At 27.0% G+C, this 21,393-nt stretch overlaps 1 protein-coding gene across 1 annotated transcript in view; it reads left to right on the top strand.

The window, feature by feature from the left end:
* LOC119682908 (ras-like protein family member 10B) overlaps positions 1 to 17,731 on the top strand; it is a 68,756-nt gene extending 51,025 nt beyond the window's left edge. The window contains 4 exon segments of the mRNA XM_038096451.1: positions 14,455 to 14,568; positions 17,107 to 17,220; positions 17,353 to 17,420; positions 17,556 to 17,731. Coding sequence (XP_037952379.1) covers positions 14,455 to 14,568; positions 17,107 to 17,220; positions 17,353 to 17,420; positions 17,556 to 17,676 — 417 coding nt within the window. The 3' untranslated portion in view covers positions 17,677 to 17,731.
* The last annotated feature ends 3,662 nt before the right edge of the window (positions 17,732 to 21,393 follow it).

Here is a 21,393-nt window from a genome sequence, read left to right on the forward strand (position 1 = left end):
ATTGCTTATCGTGCGGATATAAAAATGCAATAATAATATTGAAAAGTTAATGTGCTTTTAACAGTTATGGTTGCATACATCAGCAGATCCTTTGTAAAAATTATATAAATAAACTTATATTTGCTTTGATTCAATAAATTATATTAAATAAAATAAAATATATTATTATAATAACATATGCAATTTCAATAAATCAAACAGTTTAATTGTTATAGAGTTTCTGTAATATTTTTTATTTACTTGTGAGTTAATAATGTTACTCATACGTTAGGGTGTACGTTTTTATTTGAGAACTTTTTTATTTAAATTTAATTTCCTCACATCGTTTCCTTTCGTTGCATTCGATTTTCTGTAGTTTAATGCAAATTTATGCAATGAAAATATTATATTGATATTTCATATTTGTTTTAATAATTTATGCCGTTTGAAAATATATCGCTATATGTGCAGTATTCTTAACTTCAGAGTGTACTCATAAAAAACTATCGTTGACACACTAGATATCGTGAAATTCTAGGAGGCTGCTAGTAATACAGCTGCTAATGGTAAAGCTACTAGCGATTGTCAATATTTCATGAGACTTTTTCCTCTTTAAAAGCTAAAAGGATGCTGCACTCAGTTTTTTTATACTTCTTTTTTTTCTTATATAAGTACAGTTTTATTTCATTTTTATGCAAAATTGAATATTTGAATTGAAAAATTGAATATAAACTGCGCAATGGTTAAAAATTTTTAAAGTAATAAAATAACTTTGGAATTTATTTCGAATTATTCATAGTTTTATAAGGCAGATTATATACAGATTTCGATTAAAACTTGTAGTACGTATGAAGTATAAAAAAAACATTTTACTTTGCTATAACTTCAATAATATTTGTATATAAAATTTAATTCAAATATATAAAAATATATTTTAGGTTCCTAATTCATTCAATTCTTAAAAAAGCCTTGCAAATTTTAGTGTTTAGTACTGGCGTATAAGTATTCAAGTAATTGTGTTTTTAGTACAAAGCCAGTGAAATCGGAACACAATATATGGAAAATTTTCTCATACTCATTAATCAGCAAGATTTCTAATTTTTAAACAATTAGCGTTTAATAATGTAAAGTCCCTTATTTAGTGCTTTCGTCAGTAAAACAGTTTAGAACGACTCTTATTAACTAAAGGTTAGAGCTGTGCAAAACTAATTACATCACAAATACGACATTACAATTACCTGGAATTAGTAATTGGGGTTAATTTAATTACAAAAGTTATCTATACTATAATCTATTAACCACCACATTATTATATTATATATAACAGCACATTATTATAATTAACTAATTTCAACTAAATTTGAATACATAAATATTTTTTTTTTTTTGAATACATAAATTAATGTATAGCGTTAAAAGTATTCCTCTCAAATTTTGATAAAAACTTAAAGTCCAAATAGTCATGCCATAAAAAAATTTGTTAAAATAATTGCCATATTTTAAAGATTTGTTTTAAAGTCGTAAAATAAGTGTCTCATGGTCAAGCCATCTACACATGGAACTTAAGTTAACGATTTAATGTTTCGTAAGAATATAAGCCACTGACCTAAAAACTAAAACTAGTGACTTAGTTTCCTCAACATAAATCCTTACATTGTAATAGAGTGATACAAAATTTTTTTTGCTAGATTTTATAAGTCAATATAAAAAAAGTCATAAACGTTATATTAACTTTTTAAAAATCTTGGTGGACTTGATTATTAGCTGTCTAATTTTCAAATTATTTTACTCACTCCAACTCAACCACTATGCTTAAAGGTTAGGTAGGTGAAATGACGGTAGGTGAAATTCACCTTAATTAGCTACAAAGCCGTTTTAATGACACATTTATTATTGATTTGTGAAAAGCTATAGAAGCACGCCGACGAATTATCAAACAAAACGAATTGTATTTTATTGGTTTCTATGTAGAGGTGTTATGAAGTTGATGAATTCAAGTCTAAATCTGGATAAGCCAGTAAACAACATATTTTTCACATGATCCTTTCTTAAACAATAACGAACACGATCTACAGGAGTTCCAAAGGTGAATTTCACTCTAGCTCTATGTCATTTTCTAATCCAGTGTTTTGTAAGTACCGACCTATGTCGATATAAGGAATGTTATACGATACCTCATCAAAAAAAAATAATATGAATTCTACCATTGTAGAACTTCTGAATAAACTCGGAAACCTGTAAAGAAGAATAGGAAAGCACAAAGCATGTGCTTAGGAGTTGCCTTACACCAAAGAATATATAAAATAATGTTTTAGAAGTTCTAAAATTTATTAAATTGATGGGACCTTTCCAAGTATACGGCACAATAGATCCTAAGAACGCGATATAAATTCCTCTCTTTATAATTGTAATAACGAGATTATTTTAAATACTAATAACTTCTATATTACATATAATAATTTTATAAAACTATTATATTTTCACAATAATATATATTATATGTAAATATATATAACACTCTTCACATTGATTTAATTAGTGTTTTTACATTCTGTTGTTGTATTTATAATACTTGCACATGAAATTTCATGTGTTAATAAAAAATACCTATAGTATATAACGTTCAAATATTAATTGGAGCTTATGCTATGTAGATAACTAATAATTATTTACAAACTAGCTAACATATTTATATAAATATGATATCCGTAAATATTGAGTGTACATATTGTTTGTTTATAATTGTGTGTCAGAATACTCATTGCATATAATTAAATTACAATAACGTGCTTTACGCTCTGAATATTTGTACTTTGTACAACAGATTTAGATACAGTTTCAAAGATAGCTTTCTGTATAATAACATATTAGTGATATTGAATGTAATGTAATTAATTATAAGGATAACATACCAACGATTACAAAGTGTATGTTTCATGATTTATTTATAAATCCACATATAATTTGTATATGTATTTGTAATATCAATAATTCACAAAATCTACATAAAATTAAGAAGTATTATTAATTTTTCAATTGATGATAAACGTAATGCATACAAATAACTTTAATATCATGGCTAATTAAGTCTTAAAGTATAAATTTTGTTAATGTTTACATAAAGAAGAGGTCCATGTATATGGAAAGCGTTAGAGAAAATGCCTTCTAAAATAATGTATATTTTTGTCGGAATATTCATTCACTTCTGTTCAGGTGCAAAAAGGCATATTTAATACCAAACTACTTATTGAATACAACAAATAATGAATATATTTTATAATAATCAGGTAAATAAAATATAAAATTTAATACCAAATAAAAGTACTCTTTTATAAAATTTTCATAACAACCTGTAATTTAATCAATATAATTTATTTTATATTTTATTTCGAAAAGTAGCATAAACTTTTTGAATTTTAAATTATTTAACAAATTTCCGGGCAGTTATACATAAGTATTTACCACAATAACATTTGATTTCCCATTAAAGTACCTTGAAAAAATAAATAAAAAACACTACAATAAAATAATTTACTCATTTTCAAAAGTTTTTATTAACTTTATTTATTAACTGTTTTCATTTATGTTTATTTAAAATTTTGGAAAAAAGGAAAGTACCACAAAAATACTGTATTTTAAAATTTTTCTATACCAACTTTCCCATTTTCTATGCAACATTACACATTCATAGGGATTAAACACAGTTGGCATATTTTTTCTCTATTTTTCTCTATCATTATTTTCCTCTTTTTTGGACAATTTTATAAGACTGTCGTCAAAGTGAAAACAACAAAAAGTCAACAACGCACAGATGTACACTCAAAGTCGTTGATTAAAGCCACACTGAAATACTCAGTTAAGACCCTTAAATATCTACCAAAACAAACAAAGTGTATAGTAGTACTAAAAGTAAAGAAAATTTGACCAAAAATTCAACAAAAAAAATAGTTGTCGTTACTACACTGTTTGATGAAGCCAACTAAGTCAAATGCATCAGTGGGTTTTAATTTAGGAGTTAGTCACCACATAAGTACCATAGATAAAAAATGTATGGTTCGTCGTTAACATGTTTTATGTAGAGGTATGTGCAGTATACTCTGTTAAAAAATTTTAAAGAAAATTATTTTATTAATGAAGTTATAATGATTTGTTAAAACTATTTAGCAATAACGCAATGTTATATTCTGTTATATTATTTAATACCAAAAATAAATATTAAAAATATGTTTCAAAACTATTTATTAAGATAATTAAATCAGATATTGAAAATGTTTTCATTGTGAAATGAAAGAATTTTGTTGATATACACTTCACATAAATACTTACGTTGGAGATCAGTAATATATTTGTGAAATTTCAATTTTGAATAATCAACTTACAAATGGTTAACTTACTCTTTCGAAAATTATAATAAAATTACTTGCCAAATTGCTCAAACTTAAACATTACAATATCTCCATTTGTTGTATTCCTGGATATGTGGACAGTCTTGTGTTATGCAGTGATATAACACCATTTGAACCTTTGTGGTCTAAATGAATAAGTGAACTAAGCTGACTATCACCAAGCTTTTCCTATTGAAACAGCAGATCCACCAGTGGAGTAACGAATAACGCTAAATTTATAAGCTCATTTGACTAAAATGTCTTTAGACATTTTAGTTAATCACCTTTCAAATTCAAGGACATCATAATGGGTAACAGATCTTCAAATAGACTAAATAAACCCTTTTAACTTCAAATAACATTACATGTTTGCACTGTCCACTTAAATGAATTTTACACTTACACAAACTCATATAATAAGAGAGACAGAATCTTTGTTGTTGCTTTTTTGGTTATTTATGTTTTGTACATAGTTTTTGCAATTACATTATTGCTTGCTGTTCACGAGGCACAATCTTTGCTTTTGCTTGGTGGTTATTTCTGTTTTGTACCTACATAGTTTTTGCAGTGGCATTAATGCTTACTGTTCTTTTTTGGACTTATCAACTCAAAACAGCTCTCAACTCAACTTAAATTCACAATGAAAGAAAATAAAATTTAATTATTTTAATAGTTCCCGATTTTTTTTTAAAAAACTGGTGCAACAACAAATTCACGCTTAAAAAAAATAATTAATGAATACAATATAAGGAAGTATTTCTTTAATAATTTAAGTTAAGTTATGATATTATAACTTCCTGATATTACAAATGTTTTATTTAACAATAACCATTATTTTAGACATTTTGAGGAATTGAGTAATGATAATATAATATAATAACTATATCAAAATTTTAAAATATAAACTATCACTTCTAAATATATTGCTTGTTCTACGAAATTTAGGGGATGTTGCAGTTCCATTAAAATTCTTGAGGAACTCGATTTTGCAATAAAAATCAAATTTATACTTATTTATTTTTCATCAAGGAACAATAGCCATTGCAACGCATATCTGAACTCATTTAAGTGTTATGATGCCTACGGAATGTAAACCTCAACACATCTAGCAAAATTAAGAACAAAACTTATTGTTAATAAAACTTAATAATAAAATATAATAAAATACAACATTTATTTAAGTCTTGGTTCACGAATGCTAATTTAACCAAATTTCTTATATTGTATTTTATAATTGTTATTTTCCCTTTGAAATTGAAAAAATGTAGATAAGCAAATATCAAATCGACATATCAACTGGCAGGTGACAGCTGTCACTATTGAATATTTTATTACTGTAAAAATACTTTCATTTAAAAAAATGATTAAGATAAAAGTATTTCAATAAGTAATTGAAAGTTGCACCATTACTCAACGTATATATAAAATAATTTAAATTCTTTTAAATAAGTTAATATATTTTTTTATTATATAACTTCATGAACATTAGATAACTCACCATTGCGGTAATGAATAAATAATGAACTAATCGCGTAGACTGTAGGGTCGCTACGATCCTGACACCTAAACTAGATAAGAAAAGAACGAAAATCTGTCTGGTTTCAACAAATATGTTATTCGTGTGCGTAATGAAGACCGGGTGACAGGGTACTATAACACTGGGATAACACTGGGAAATAGCTATTAGAATAGCTCGTCTCTATATTTATTAAGTGATTACGCTTAAAGCATTTATTAGATATTTCAATAAAACGAGTAAAGAAGTAAATAATTTAGTTAAAATGTTTTCATTTCTAATAGGTGTGCATTTTTGATATTAAAGAAAAGTATATTATTACATTAATGTATCAAAATGAATAAATTGTGCTCTTAAATACCTATTTTTAAAAATGTTTACCTAAAAAAAATAAAAATCTAAATAAAGTGTTCTCAAACATTTTAATTATACGCGTGTCTTAAGGTTTAAAACGCTAAAAAGCTGCCGTATATCTCTTCCGTATTCTCGAAACTTATGAAGATAATAAATAAAAAATTATAATTCGATGAATTGATTTTTATGGATTTTGTTCATATGTGTTTGATTACTATATAATAGCAAAAGAAAAAAATTCGACCTTCTTTTGAGACACTAGAAAAAAATTATATTCTCAAAATCAGATTATTATGATCTTAAGATTTTTTAAGATATTATCTTAAAAAACATTAGATTTTTTATACTACTGTAGAGTAGTTGCATAGCAACTCGTGAATCTTTTTTACTAAAAAAAATTTTAAATAAAAAGGAGCACACAAATCGATTGTTTAGTATAATATAATAATGAAGTTTGTATCAAATCGAGAGAATCGCAAAAAAATGTAGCGCCTAAAAAAAGAATTAGGACAAAATGAAAATCTACAGCTGCTGCTGTATAAAAATGGTACCACAGATAAATAAAGACGATGACTGAGATATTGGACAAAAATTTGAAAATACCCAGAATGAAAGAGGAAATGACGATTTTCTGAAACCATAAAATGCAAATAAAAATGGACCAAATGGACAAGAGACGCAAGTGAGTTAAATGCTTAGTGCAATTTGTTTTACCAACTTTCAATAATGGAAGAAAAAATGCCCGAATACAAAAGAAAAACCGAAGTCGAGAAATTTTAATAAAAATAATGAAAAATATGCTAAAATTTGTATGGCTCCATCGACCTTTCAGAATATCACAAATAAATACAGAAATTATAAGATAATAAATTGTAAATATAAAATTTTAAAATACCCTAAAGAGAACAAAAACTTTTTATTATATTATAAAGTGTAGTAAATGATTTTAAAATATTAAAATATCTCATAGCAACTCATAAAAATTATCGGTATAAGTGCATACCAACTCAAGTAAAAAATATGCTTTGCGGTTTTGATAAAAAAAAAGTGACAGAAATAGTTTCTCTGCTCCATGCAATCTCAAAAAAACAGAAATTTATTATCATTATAACGTAATGTAATAATAAAGTATATTGATATAATCAGTATACTAGCATACTATCATTAGCTTTAAAGCCAGATCTTTCTTCTTATATAAGTAACTATCAAATATTTGTACTGTTAATGCAAATAATTATTGTTTGTGTTACTTAAAAATAACAGCCCCCAATTCAACACATATGTTTATATAACACTGAGCAATAAAAAAATCAAAAGTACACTTAGAAAAATAAGCTCTAACAACATACTTATTATATTGAACTAATCATTTTGTTAAAAAAATTTGAACTCATTTGGTGAAGAAGATATGAAAACCAACATGTGTTGGTTTTCATATCTTCTGAGATTTAGTTAAAATCTGGTTAAATCAATTAAATTATATTTCTAAGTGTAATAATAATAAAACGACATAAATTACAATACCAGCAATAATGACAGAGAAACGAGTAAAAGCGCCATGAGACTTCAAAATGTCTATGTTTAACAAAGAAGACGACCAAAGAAGCCCATTATAACAACAAAGGCAGAACTGAAGGTGGCATTGCTGAAAAGTGGCAAAATCTTGGACCAAAAACCACACAAAAAATGATTTCTTCGATTCCAAACCAAATAGTAGCTATTATTAAATAGAAGAGTTTGGCCACTAAATGTTAATTATTATCGAAAATATTTTTTTTTAATTTGTTCTTTAATTTTTGCGTTAGCTGTGCCAATAATTTTGTTCAGCCAAATTTAGTTTTTTTTTTTGGTTTTTTAATTTTAAAAATTTAAATATAAGAGAAAATAAAATGAAATAAAATGAATTTAAAAGCAAATTAAGCATTTTAACATCGCATCGTTAACAGAATAAAAATAGTGCTAAAGTTCAATTTGCTTGCTGAGTCAATAATTTTTTTCGTTACTACATTAATCAGCCTATAAAAAATTTGTAGAGAATTAGGTTTAACGCAGGCAATTGTTTGGACCTAAAGCCAACAAAATTAATTTTGCTTGATTAATAATTTTTTTGTACTTTACTTTATAAATCCCAATATTTTTGCACGACGTATATACTGCATTAAAACCAATATCTACATCTTAAAAAAATTAACGATCAATTTTCGTTAATTATTTTGTATACTTGTAATTACTAATATTTTAACACAAAAACAACAATGAGGAGTGACTTTTTAATGTATAATATATATACATACATTTATAACACAGAAGCTCTGAGTTGAATTGGCTTTAGTCGCTAAAATTACTAATTCAAATAATATAAATATTAATATACAAGAAAAATGCAAGCACATTTTAAAACTTCAGCTATTACATTCTCTATTACAATATCAAAGTTCTAGAAAGATTGTTTACCCTTACCCTTATACTATAGTTGACCATTATAAAGCTGATCTGATATTAGAAACAGATTACAAAAGTTAAACAAAATTATTTCTAATCTAATGTAATAAATATACGCACCTTTATTGTAGTGCTGAGTGAATAAATTTTTAAAGTGCTTTTGTAGCATAAAATCAACAATAAAAACCCACAAAAATAACATCAATAAATTAGTTGTACAATTTTTGCAATAATGCTGAAATTGAGGATGTGCCATTGTATTATGTAGAGGGGTTTCAATAGTATCTTAGTACCAATGACTTCACCATCAACACACTGACAAAGGAAAGCGTGAACATCCTTTTTCTACTCCCCAACTCTTCTTTTGTCCCTTTGCTGTGTAGGGATTTACCAACGTCCAAAGCTGTCTCATCTTGTTCATTTCAGTGTAAATTTTTGGATTATTTTCATTCCACCTTTTTTTATTATACTACATTTACTGTCGTACTAATTTTTATATGCACTTTTTTATTGTTGTAAATATTTTTCTTTTTTATCACATTTATTGTTTCGTTTTGTTTTGTTCATAAATTCACGCTCAGATACATTTTTACAACTCGAAAGTCGCTGTTATAAAAAATGATGGCCACGTACGTTTTTAGCTCCTCAAAACGGCAGCCATGAGGCAATGAGTACGCGAGACTGTATCCTAATACTCTGAAGGATTGTTTTTGGTACCATTTTTTTTTATTAGACCTCTTGTTGCATATTAGTTGTGGAAAAGCCGGCGAATACCGGCATTGTTGGATTTCACATAAATATACACACTTGGCTCACCAACATAATTCAAATTGCACCTTAAGTGTTTTTTAGCTTCTGTTGTTAATGGTCTTGTAATTTTTTCGTTTCGCCTTCCGTGAGAGATAAATTATGTTCATAGCCCTTCAATTCAATGGCACATTTTCATTGTTTCACGTACATCACGTAAATATATTTTCATAGCTGATGATGTACGTGCGAATGAAATGAAATATTATCACTTGCTTTAACAGAAATGAGCGACTTCCATATATAAAATACCTATATTGTATAACTAATAATAAAAAAAATCCGAACCTCGGCCAGTGTAATAAAAAGGGGCTATGTTAAAGGGATTTGTGGCAAATATAGTTTTAATGTATTTGCTTAAAGCATTTTGAAAATAAAGATGTTTTGTTATACATAAGTAAATAAATACGATATAATAATAAGTGATAATATTGTACAGATTTATTCACATGGAACTATTTGAATTGGTTATAAATAACGTTAAGTTAAAATTATAAAATTATTTTGAACAAAAAGCTACGTAGAAGGAAGACATCAGGTACAAGGTAATCTAATCAGTACTACATATTTTTATATATAACAGTTCAGAAACTTCATTTGTTTATCTTATGATATATATAACATTTTCTTATTTTTGTTGTACCTCAAAGTTAAAAAAATTAAATAAAAAGTGATATTACAATTTCCTTCAGTAAAATCACACCAATTTTAATTATATTAACACACATCAACTATATATTTTCAAATTGAGAATATAAATTGCTTCTAAAATAGGATCCAATCTATACAATTTTTTAATATTGATGTTAATAATATAAAATTATAATAAAATTTTTTAAAAGTATAAGGCTTATTGTATTAGGCAAGATAATACTTTCTAATACAACGACTTCTTTCTATAGACACTGTTTTCAACATATCGGTATTCAAATAGATTAAAATTAATTTGTCAATTGAGACTAACTTAACCCTGTTGTCAAAACAAACTCCCTCTTCAGAATAGAATTTACAATATTCCAGCGGTAATGCGTGTCTGTCAGAAGAGGTGACTAATATCTATTAGTCTCCACCTTGTACTGTTTGCGGTATCCGATAAGAGATGAATATCTAGGGTTAGAGCCCGCAGATTGGCCTCTTAATCAACTTCTACAGTTACGGGGACAAAATGCGTTGCATTTTAAATGTTAATGTAAATCCAGTAAATGTGTTCATTTACTTTTATTTACTATGGAGTTGCATTTTCCAACTAGGTGATTCAAAGAACAGCACAGGTATTAGATAGCCTACACTTCCCATCAAGGAGAAAACTATATCCAAACGTACAGCTTCAATTGGCACTAACAAAGTTCCTTGAAATTCCAATGAAGCATTTATTGACGCATTATACCGTTACTTAGTTAAGAGCATTATGGTATCACGGCAGGTAATCATGTTAAAAACTCTGGGTTCTGTTTAGACAACCCTTATAGAATATTACTACTACACCAAACTAACCAACACTATTCTTTCATTTAATGTTTAAATATTGTCTACACAATTATATTAAGTATTTATATATGTACTTAAAAAAATATTAAGTAAAACATGCTTACAAAGTGCAACTTTATGTGCTTTAACGCTTGTGCCTTACTAGCTTTTGTTTCAATGAGGCGGTGCCACATGTTGTATTGTTAAAGAAACCAACGAGTTATTAAAGAAAGTGATTGTTAACTATATGGTCCCCAGAAATGAAGCTTTGACGCGATGTCCCGATCTCTTGATTTACAACCGGTGAGGCATTTTTTTGGTTAAAGTTGGTGTACTCATTGATCGATGTGGACAAGGCTGGAACTATTTCAATCTTCGGTGTGCAACAGGACATAACATTAAGATATAGTTTTAAATATTTTTCCGTAACGGCTTATTGATCAAAATAGTAATTGGTGACTATTGCTTTAAAATTACGAATAAATAGAAGAAAAAAAAAGTATTTAAGTTTTTCGCTCAAATTGAGTTTGCATTTCTTCAATTTAAAAGCCTAAAGATCCTAAAACGTACACTTTATAAATTAAATACTTAATTTAGTAGAATTTGCTACATACTAAATTGTCTGCTTCGAGAATCGAATTAATTTTTAGAACAATATTCATCTATTACAATCTCGTGATCAGAATATTTAAAAAATCAGTCGAAATTTTAAGAATTGCAAAAAATCTTTAGTTTTACTCCTAATGTGCATTTTTAAATCAGATACATTCAATATGAATATTTTATTTAAATAAATAAAATAGTATAATGACTAAAAATTTATTTTCGGCATGACAATAATTGACAATAATTTAAAAATGTACTTTAAAGAAAATTTAAAAAAATTCACTTACAACTTTTCAGACTACCTACATACCTGTAAATAATTTTCTATACCATAAAAACTATTGAAATTCTCACATAAAAAAGAATATAAATAATGGGGTCGAGGTCACTGTGGTTCGTATATCAATAGAGAAAGAAAAAATCTTTACTTATATATGTATGAAGATACATATCCACGCGTACGTGTATAATATACGAGAACATTAGAATGTTTAGATACATATTATACTCACATATGGCAGCTCTAAAAATGTGAATATACTTTTATGTTCTTGCCATATTTTTCGCTTTTACTTCGTCAGAGATTTCACTTTTTACTTATTTTTATAAATCCTTATGAAACGGGATATGAAGCATTAGCTTTGTTCATAAAGACATATGAAAACATCAGCAGCAATGTACTTTTAAATATGACAGGACAATATTATTTTTTTATATACGACAAACAGACCACAGTTACAAAGGTTTATGCATAAATAATATAAATGTTAAAAGGAGGTGCACTCTAGAATATTACAGATGTTCGGCAAAAGTTTATGATACCGAAATGAAATGATATATCAAAAATACTGTTTAAATAAGAATTTGGTAATTTTTATTTGAGTTCTGTATGTTCTTTTGTGTAAACTTGGAAAAAAAACATCAACCCACACAAAGCACTTAATTTTAAATTAACTTTTATTTACCTTTTTTTGATATTTTCCAACATTTTTTTTTCTTTATATAAGTGGTACAAAATTAAGTACTTTTTATTTAAGTTACTTAAATCAAAAATGAGAAAAAAGTTTAAAGAACATTTCAGAATAAAATAAGAAATAATTCTGTATTAGTTGGTCACTTCTGTTGATTCTTGAAGAAATAAAACTTTTAAGAAAATATAATATTTAGAAAATAACTAATTTGTCATTCTTAAGGTTACACTCACTTGGGTTTCTGGTTATAAGGATATCTCGGGCGATTGTAGGGTTAATCAGTTTGCCAAGCTAGGAACTCTTCGCCCTGACATTAACTTCTCAGATATTGGCATTCCACTTGCTGCAGTGAAATTGCAAATTAAACAAAAATACCTGAGCATAGCCAAGCAATACTGGGCTGATGAACCCCACTGTCAAATATCCACGTTGACTTGGTCTACGTGGCTGCTTCAAATAAGGCGAAATCAGCTCAGCACGACGGGACAATGTGAAATAGGGAGGCATGTTATGAGACTGGGCTACAATGACTTTTGTTGAAGCTTTAGCTCTGAAGATGAGAAGGAGACCGTGCTCCAACTCATGTGTCAGTGTCCTTCTTTAGCTAGGAGAAGATCAAAAATCTTCTGGGCTTCTTTTCTCACTGACCTGACCGAGCTGTCAGGTTCCTGTAATGTTAGGAACCTAGCCAAGTTTATAGAACTGTCAGGTTGGTTTTCCCTTACCTATTGGGGGAGTCGTTATCCTTTTCTGTTTCAATATACAGAAAAAGGCCATTATTTGAGCTCAAATGTTTTACATATAGTTTTACGCAAAACTTCAACTAATCATAAAAGAAATAGCTTCTATATTGAATATCATAATAATAACTTACCTGATTATGTTTTTGAAAAATAAAAAATTATACGTAATCATCGTATATAACGTCTTATAAACAGATATAAATACTGATACCTGCAACAGTAGAAATAAATGTTGTTTCTGTACTTTTGTGTTGATAACATGGTATATAACAATATCATTTAACTCGAAAAAGCCAATTTCTTCGAAGAGTAAGAAGAGTCTTTGCTTCTACAAAAAAAATAGTATTAAAATTTAACAATTAAAAATAAAATTATAAATAATTAATTCAATTATTCCACAACTGGCTTATGATTTTATTTTAATAAACCACAACATGTAAATTCGTTAATGAACTTTTATAGCAAATTAATAAAATTCTAAGTTGGAACATACAAGTTAAGTACGGTCAGTTTGCTTCTGAACACTGACTCTGAACTTCAGATTTGGCAGGACACAAGTACAACCCTTGATACTTGCAGTCTCAAAAATTTATTTACGAATAATTAAATATAAGAAATAATTCTAAGATCACTGATGATGAGTATTTGACATTACTCGAAACAGCTGTATGGTTAGCTAAAAATTCAATTATATTAATTAATTGAATAATAAAATTTCTCTTCTCACTGAAAAAGTTTTTAATTTTTAACTACATAAATAACAAATACTCTTACTGTCTTATTATCAAAACTCTCAATTCTATAAATTTTTATAAAAAGTTAAGTAAAATATAAAATCACCAATAAAAATATTCATTTTACATTTATAATGAATTTTTATCTTTTTACAATATTAATTTACTAATAATGTAATATTCATTATGGTTTATTCATTATGGAAGTGCCAATAAGTACTTTTGGAGTAAAATTTATTCGTAATTTGCAAAATATTCATTTTAGCGAAATAAAATTTCCAAACTTAAATTCTGAAATTTTTAATTTAAAAAATTTGTTTGTAATAATAAAAAAATTGCAACAAAAATAAACTTTTATATTCGATTTACATTTTATTATTACATACGAGTATCTAACTAACTGTTTTATTAAAGTTTGTTATATGTGTTTTTTTTCTTTAATTAAAACAGAAACGATTTCCGGCTGATAACTTTGCTGAGTGGAACAACGGACATCCGCTGGGGTTGCGAACAGTTCATGCATATGTGTTAGTATTCGATATGGGAAACCTGGAAACATTTCAGGTGAGTGGGCCTTAATTTGCAATTAAATAGCTTGTTTTTTTAAAACTACACAAACATTTTAAAATGATTTTTATTTATAAATAAATTTATTTCCTTTATTTACTCAGTTTTGTTTTGTTTCAAATGCTCTGAAAATGTTATTGAGATTGTATCCTTTTTAATATAAAAGGACAATTAATTTAAATGGATTATAGTTTATTTAAATTGAATTTAAATTAATAAGTGGCTGTTTTTAAAGTTAATTGATTTTGATTATTCATTTATGCTAATTAAAGCTTTTTGCAAAGAATTTAAAAATACCATACATGTATTCGTCATCACAATGTCATAACAATTAATGTTGTGATAAAGAAAATGTTAATGTTTTTTAACGTAACTTAAGGGTAATTTTTCAATCAAACTCTGCCATTGCAGATCATAATCTACTTCAAGATCTTTCTTGTGCACAAATGATTAACTATCCCATTACAACCAAAGATATTGTTTAGCCATCTTTTAATTTCGGTCATTTCCAACCGAGTGCAACGTAATTGATTATAATATTTCACAAATTAGAGTAAAACTTTACATCACATTCTCATATAGACCCATCAGTCCTTTGCCTAACTAAGCTCTTTGAGAAAACAAATTTATTGAAACAGTCGCTATTTTTGAATGATCAATTTATTACCTTTAAACATAGTCCCGTGCTAGAGAGTTGTCTTCAAAACAGATATTCAGTGTAAAGTACAAATCACATACCTCTGCAAATTGCATTAAAATATGTTTCTAGTTTTTTTATCTATATATTCTTTTTAAGTAAACCTTTAATATTTTATTTACTTACTTACTGCGGTCCTTCTCTCCTAAGTGGAGCATAGGGCCTCAAATCTTTTAACCTTTAACATTTAGCTGTTGGTAATAAAATTATTTTAAAAAAATCTGATATACATTTTTTGAGTATAGCTTTGAAAACTTTATTAAGAAATGCTCGATTTTTAGTCGGCACTTTTACTAATACCATAAAAGTTATTATAACTTCCAAAGTCTTCCAAAGTGAGCAAAACGCGACAAAAGTTGTCCACGGATGAAGCATATCCAAGTAAGTTATCGCATGTTTTTTCAGAAAATTCGATACTGTCGCAACTGTACCACTTGAACAACCTAAAAGGCTGAAGACTGAATGGTACACAAACATATGCTTGCCGGAAGTCTTTGGAAAATTGAGGATAACCAACCGTACCACAACAATGAGAGCTGTGTGAAAACCCAGCTCAAATAAAAAAGTTTTGGAACGCTCTAAACGTTGAATTGATCACTCATCCGCCTTACAGTTCCGACTTGGCACCCAATGAGTTCTTGTTCCCAAAAGGTAAAAAAAAATGCGTGACGGAATGACAAAACTGTGTCGAAAATCGATTTAATCGAATGCAAAAATGTATTGATCATCATTCAGAATACTTCGAAAAATAATAAAATAATTTATACGGATTAACCTCTGTATTTTCTATGTTAGCCGCAGGACTTAAAAGGCGGTCTTTGTATTATAGTTTTTAAGATATCTAAAAAAAACGATGGGTTGGACATATTTAGATACGTTCCATTAGACTTTCAGAATACAAAAAACCATATTAAATACTATGTTTAAAGATCGAAATTGTATTGGCAAGTTTTGATTCTGCATTACTTTACGGTGGGCTTTCAATCACATTATTAATTTAGAGGGGTTTTTGAATAACAAAGAAAGAAATAAAGGACAAACACAAAAATTTATTTTAATTTTTTATTGAAGTTTGGCTGACCATACAACGCTGTTTCGAGTATTGCCAAGTACTCTTCATCAGTGGTCTTTGGAAATAATCGAATTTTATTTAATTAGTTTATAGTCCGTATATAATTTGTTTGGACTGCAAGTGCCAGGCTTAGAACTCGTGCCTGTCAAATTAGAAGCGATGACTAATCGTGTTTATCCACAAGAAGCCAAGGCTGCACAAACTTTCAATGCTCAAGTTCCAAGTTTTATTGTCACTTATTTTTATTTTAATTAGTGACACCAACTAAAGCACTTGCCGTGCTTTTAAATTAGAACGAGCTTATAAACTACAGCTTTATTTTTGGAAACACAAGTTCAACGAATTGAAAGTTAACTTTTGGGTTCGCCTATTCTTTATTTTTTCAAAGCTACTCTTTTTGTAGGGACATTTTGTAATGCATATTGTTTTACTTACTATATGTACTATATGTATATATTACTATATGTATATGTATTAATAATTAATAAATTTTAATCACATTGATAAAGTTTACTTTTATTTAATTATTACTATTTTTTTATTTATATATTGTAATTATTTAGTAATTGCGGTTATTTAATTTAATATTAATTTTTAAGATTTTTATTTATTTATCTCAAACATAACATTTAGTTTAAAATTTAAAGATCTATATAAAAACCCGCTGTTTTATTTTAACACCATTTTCACCTTTTCACATTGTTAGTGTATAATAAAATTAATTTAATATTATAAAACAATTTTAAATTTTAATTAATGCTATCAGTACTGTCGCTCGATGCGAGACCAAATTTTGGACAGCTTCAGCCATCGTGACTTTAGCATAATTGTAGTTGGCAACAAGTACGACACAATTACCGAAACTCAAGCAAACTCCCAGGTAAAAATTTTAATTAAAATAAACAAACAAGCAAACAAAACAAGTTTAGCAAATTTAATTAAAATAACATTTTGTTTCCAAAATAATATTTTTAAATAATTTATTAATTTATTTTGGGAAACTTCAAAATAGGAGCTGAAAGATATTTCCACTTTGGTGCGCAAACACTGGCGTTGTGGCTACGTCGAGTGCTCGGCACAGTAAGTAAACACTTTTAACGACTGCAACTTTTTATTTTGAAACAAAGATTTGTAAATTTCATTGAATATATAGTTTTAATTGACAAAAATAAAAAATAAGTAATCAAAAACGACACTTTCGAACTATCTCTCTAGATTCAACTACAAAATAGGAGATGTCTTTCGGGAGTTGATGGGTTGTACTAGTACGGGCGGCATTGTCGGTACTGAGTTCTCACAATCAAATAGAAACAAAGGACGCTGTACAATACTTTAGCAATTTCTGCATAAGTTTTTTAATCAAACTTTTTAGAAATGAGCTGTAACGTGATTTATACGCATTAATTAAGATAATTACGACATATAACGATACTAAGTACTGTAGTTAAAAAATATTATAAATAAAAAAAGTAGAATTTAAACAAACGCTGCAATTTGAACCGTAAAAGAGAACACAAATTTCACTATAATAATCAAAACAATAAATAAGTATTATATCTTATTAAGATATTTATTATTATTAATGTTATTATTATCTTATTAAGACAAAAATCTTATTAAGATGTCACTTATATATAGATATTTTTTTGATAATAAGTTTAAAAGTTCTTTAAAATGTGTAATTGTTAATTTCAAATAAAAACAATAATCGCGTATATGAAACTAAGACCTTTATATAACATTCGAAAATTTCAACATTAGAAGGAATTAAAATTGAATGCTAAGTTATTATAAATATTCATTTTTTAATTACTGAACTTATATTAATTATCTTATAATTAATTTATGTATTTTTTTATTCACAATTAATTGATATAACGACCAATTTACAATAAGTTTTATATTATTACCGGACTTGGGTTGTTTAATTAATGCATAAAATTATAAAAAAAAATTTAAAAAAAAAATTGAATTTATTAATTTATGTTAAATATAATTAATATATTAAAACTTTCACAGCAAATTAAAAGTCAAGTATGACTTTGGGTCAGTTGGTTAAGAAGCGCTGGTACTTGCAGTCTCAAAAAAATTATTTACAAATAATTAAATGCAAAAATTATTTTCAAGACCACTGATGATGAGTATTTGGCAATACTCGAAACAGCTGTATGGTCAGCCAAAAAATGACTTAAATAAAATAATATAAAAAAAATGAATTTTTGTTGTTATAGTTCACTACTTTTTAGAAGCCTGTTTAAAAAAAGTTTTTTATAATTTTATGTGTTAAATAAACAACCTAAGCCTGGTAATAATCAAAAAACTTTTTTTATTGACACATTATCAACAATACTTCTTACTATATTTTTTGATATAACATTTGTATGGATTGGTACTTATATAGAATGCTAAACTTCAGTTCACTGCCTCACTCACTACTAAATGAGTAGATTTTTCTTGTTTAATTTGTGATTTTAAAAGATAATTCAACTTATTTATTTGAAAATTAAAAAAATTCGAAAACATTGTAGTTCATTTTAAAATACCTCAATGTTAATTTTTTTAAAATAATATACATATATTATTAAAATGGAGAATAATACACAACAACTTATATGATGAATAATCCTAAAAAAATGCAGACTTTGAGTACTATTAATAAACCATTCAACATTGGTCCATAACTTTGATTCAAGATCTCACACCTCACTAGGTTAAATTCAAGCCTAATGTAGGTGCTGCACTAGTTTCTTACCTATCTCAAGGCACGAACAGATAATATTGGCGTATATTTTACACTGCATTTTACAGAATCTGGAGCTGTCAAATGTTTTTTAGTCCCATTTTCGAGAGCTGTTTTTGGTTCAATTTTTAATAACCTCAAGATAAGACACTACTATACTACCTGTTATCATTATATAGATATATACACACTTGCGACAGCTTAAAGCTTAAACATTTTTCAATGCACCGAAAGCGTTTAACCACTAACTCGAGGCTAACTTTACGTTCAGTAAAACTCGAGGCTTAACATTTGTTTTGGTTTTGTTTAATTTTATAAAAGATTTGTCTTACTGGTCAAAACATATTGAAGATATATAATCACACTTTTCTCCTCCGCCCTCCTGTATGAAATTATTTGCAAGCTTCAAGTTGTCTCTAGTGAGTTGTCTCTAAACTCATTATACTCGCCGTATTCATTAACATCATTTCGGCTACATTAATCACTTTTTTAGTACTGTAAAGTATCTAAATGTTGTCGAATGACTGTAGAAATCTATATATAAGTAGTATGCAGTAGTAGTATCTACAAAAGCAGTATTATTATTATTATTATTATTATTATTATTAAAACTATTGTCGTGAAATCACCCAACTGCCCGCACTGTGGCCAGAAGAGTTCTATTGTACCAAATTCCACCTTTAATTATACAAAGCTTTAAAACTTTGTAAATAAAATTCAAAACTATATCTGGAGAAAAGCTCTTAATCTGTTCTGGTGACAGAAACACTTATGTGCGTTGTTAAAGCTAACCAATCGCAAAGAGTATGCATAGTTGTTTTCTCATATTCGAGGCATGATCTGCATTCCGAATTAGCAGATAATCAAAGTTTATATAGGTGATATATTAGACCAAAATGACCTATAATGAAAGCCGTTAGCAAAAGCTAATTATCTTGCAAAAAGCAGTAACTATTACATCTATGGCGCTTAGATACATAATGACACTTTGATTATCTCAACGCCTTTTACAATTTATATAATTATATGTATTCAATAATTATTGCATAGGTGTATAATAAACTCTATGTGTTATTGTTGGTAATTAACAACTTTTCGTTAACAATTTTTCAGTAATAAAAACTGGGTTTAAGTAGTGCCAATTTCTATTAGTTTTTTTTAAGTTTGAAATAATGGAATTAAATTTTTCAGAATTTTAAAGCTCATAAATATCAGATCCCTATTTTTGGAATATTATAAAGCTTTAAAATAAACATTCAATAAAAAATCATACATACCACATACCACAGAAATCGAGTGCAAATGTTTATATACGCAAATGCATACATGACATGAGCATATATTCATATATCATGCGAAGGCATATCGTACTCATATCACTTTTTATCGCCTTCTATATAAACACAGAACGTTTATTTATGCGTTGACATTTGCGTTTTTGCAATTTTAACATATTTGAAAATTCACACATATTCATACTTTTAGTTTCGGAAAGAACATCCTTTACGAATGTATCTTTATTTTTAACCCACAATTTTGTTTTTCAACATTTTTTAATTTTTTTTCATAGACTATTTTAGTTTTTGATGACTTTGCATTTATTATATAAGAACACTTATATTTCTTCTAAAACACTGTTGAGTCTATGAATCTCTTACGGTTAAGGTCATGAAAAAATAGACTTCAATTTAAATCTAGAAAATTTTTCTTTAAATATAGATATCTTATTATATATATTTTACATATAATTTTTATAAAATGCATGATTTATGCATTCAATAATTTTAATTATTTACTTTAAAACACTTTTGGGATTAAATTTGAAAAATTTATATGTGTTGATCCATTAAGTTTTATTTAAAAAAAAATCTAAGGAAAAGAAATTTAACCCACCATAATTTACAATATTATACTTTACATCCAAAAATATAAAATAAAAAACTATAGATAAAATTATTAAATGAAATACATTAAACATATTTTATAGATATACCTACATACTAAACTAAAACTATAAAAATAGGAAATAATACAAAATACTTAAAATTAAAGAAAATATAGGAGCAAGTTGGTTATATTCAATTTAAAATATAGTAGATAGTACTCCTTTAACTTAACGTTTATTATTAAGGATTAAAATACTAACACTTTAAACTCATTAGTAATCAGAAACAGAAACCTAACAGGAAGCATGTTAACTTTCATTAAGCTTGATGTACAGCTAAAACGACAAAAAACGTGCATTCAGACCAACCAGTGAACGTTCCTTAATATGATCTTATATATTTTACAACCCCAATAGGCACGTATGTA

This window comes from Teleopsis dalmanni, chromosome 2, assembly GCF_002237135.1.
Source record: "Teleopsis dalmanni isolate 2A chromosome 2, ASM223713v2, whole genome shotgun sequence".
In the NCBI taxonomy this organism is placed as follows: domain Eukaryota; kingdom Metazoa; phylum Arthropoda; class Insecta; order Diptera; family Diopsidae; genus Teleopsis; species Teleopsis dalmanni.